General features: G+C 62.7%; 1 protein-coding gene across 1 annotated transcript in view; it reads right to left on the bottom strand.

Annotated features, from left to right (window-relative positions):
* The window catches only part of LOC104132038 (unconventional myosin-If), a 23,006-nt gene that overhangs the window by 11,650 nt on the left and 10,150 nt on the right, over positions 1–1,206 (bottom strand). Inside the window, 4 exon segments of the mRNA XM_035900736.1 lie at positions 21–119; positions 447–553; positions 658–739; positions 1,130–1,206. Of these exon segments, the coding sequence (XP_035756629.1) occupies positions 21–119; positions 447–553; positions 658–739; positions 1,130–1,206 (365 nt within the window).

Below are 1,206 nucleotides of genomic sequence, written 5' to 3'. Positions count from 1 at the left end.
CCATCCCACTGGTCGCTCACCGTTGCAGGAATTTATGGAAGACGCGGCGGGAGGCGAAACCTGCCCGGCGCACCCGGATGTTCTCCTTCAGCCCCAGGTACTCAACTTGGTGCTTCACCCTGCAGAGCCGGGAGGGACACGCTCGGCATGGGACGGCGGGGCCGTGGGGGACCTCGGCCACCGCTTTGGGTGGGGGTACCCTCAGCTGTCTACGCGTGAGAGCTTCTTGGGGCTCAGCTGGAGCCTCTGAGGGATGCACGTAGAGAGGTGTGCGTGTCCCCACATGCTCCTCGGCACCCACCCTGTGCTCTCCTGGGTCCATGGGCAGCACAGAGGGACCAGCCCGGGGGTGCAGGTTTTGGAGGAAAGTCGGTCCCAGCCACATCTCCATGGCCGGGTTCCATTCCCTGGGGCTCACCCGATACATTGGGAGGGACCTCTGTTACCTGCTCTCCTCCCAGTCCCGGGGTTTCTTGGTCTCGTTGGGCTTGATGCAGCGGATGTAGTGTGGCGTGCACTTCATTAGCGTGTTCACCAGGTCGTTAGCCTGTTTCTGTTGCAAGGATCGACCTCTGTAGCGTTAAAGGCAGTGCTGGGAGCCCATCACCCTGCTGCTGCTCCAGAGGCAGCTTCTGTCCTGCAGCCTCTGGGACGTACCTTGATTTTGGAGCCCGCCGTGGTCGGTCGTCCCTTTTTGTCAGAATCAAGCTTTTCTGGGAAAAGCATCTGGATGAAACCGCTGAAAGGCAGGTGACAGTCCCCAGGTGAGAGCTGCCAGGCTCCCCAAGGCTCAGCACCTGCTGAGCTGGAACCAGCTCCAGCCCTGCTTTCTGCTGCTGGGAAATCCTGCACCGCGGCTCAGCCTACCCCATCCCCCCTGACTGCCCCCAGGCCGAGCAGGATTGGTGCTGGTGGGTGAGCACCCCTCTGCCCAGCCCTGCCACCCCTGGGTGCTGCTGGAGGGATGCCCCTGCTGCCTGCGGGGCAATGCAGGATGCTGAGCACCCCGAGCTGGGGCTCTGGCAGAGGCAGGACCAGCAAAGCTTTAAGGTCTGGATGTTGAGGATGCTGGCCTCTCCCCCAGCCCTTTTGGGGTGGCCCCCAGCACCGCGGTGCTGCCAGGACTCACTATTCGCTGCTCTGCATGAGCTCGATCAGGTCGGTGAAGAGCACGTCGCGGTTGCGCTCGCAGAAGCCGTTCACGTC

This window comes from Egretta garzetta, unplaced genomic scaffold (assembly GCF_000687185.1).
Source record: "Egretta garzetta isolate BGI_Z169 unplaced genomic scaffold, ASM68718v1 scaffold348, whole genome shotgun sequence".
In the NCBI taxonomy this organism is placed as follows: Eukaryota; Metazoa; Chordata; class Aves; order Pelecaniformes; family Ardeidae; genus Egretta; species Egretta garzetta.
This window is presented reverse-complemented; position numbering and strand designations above follow the sequence as displayed.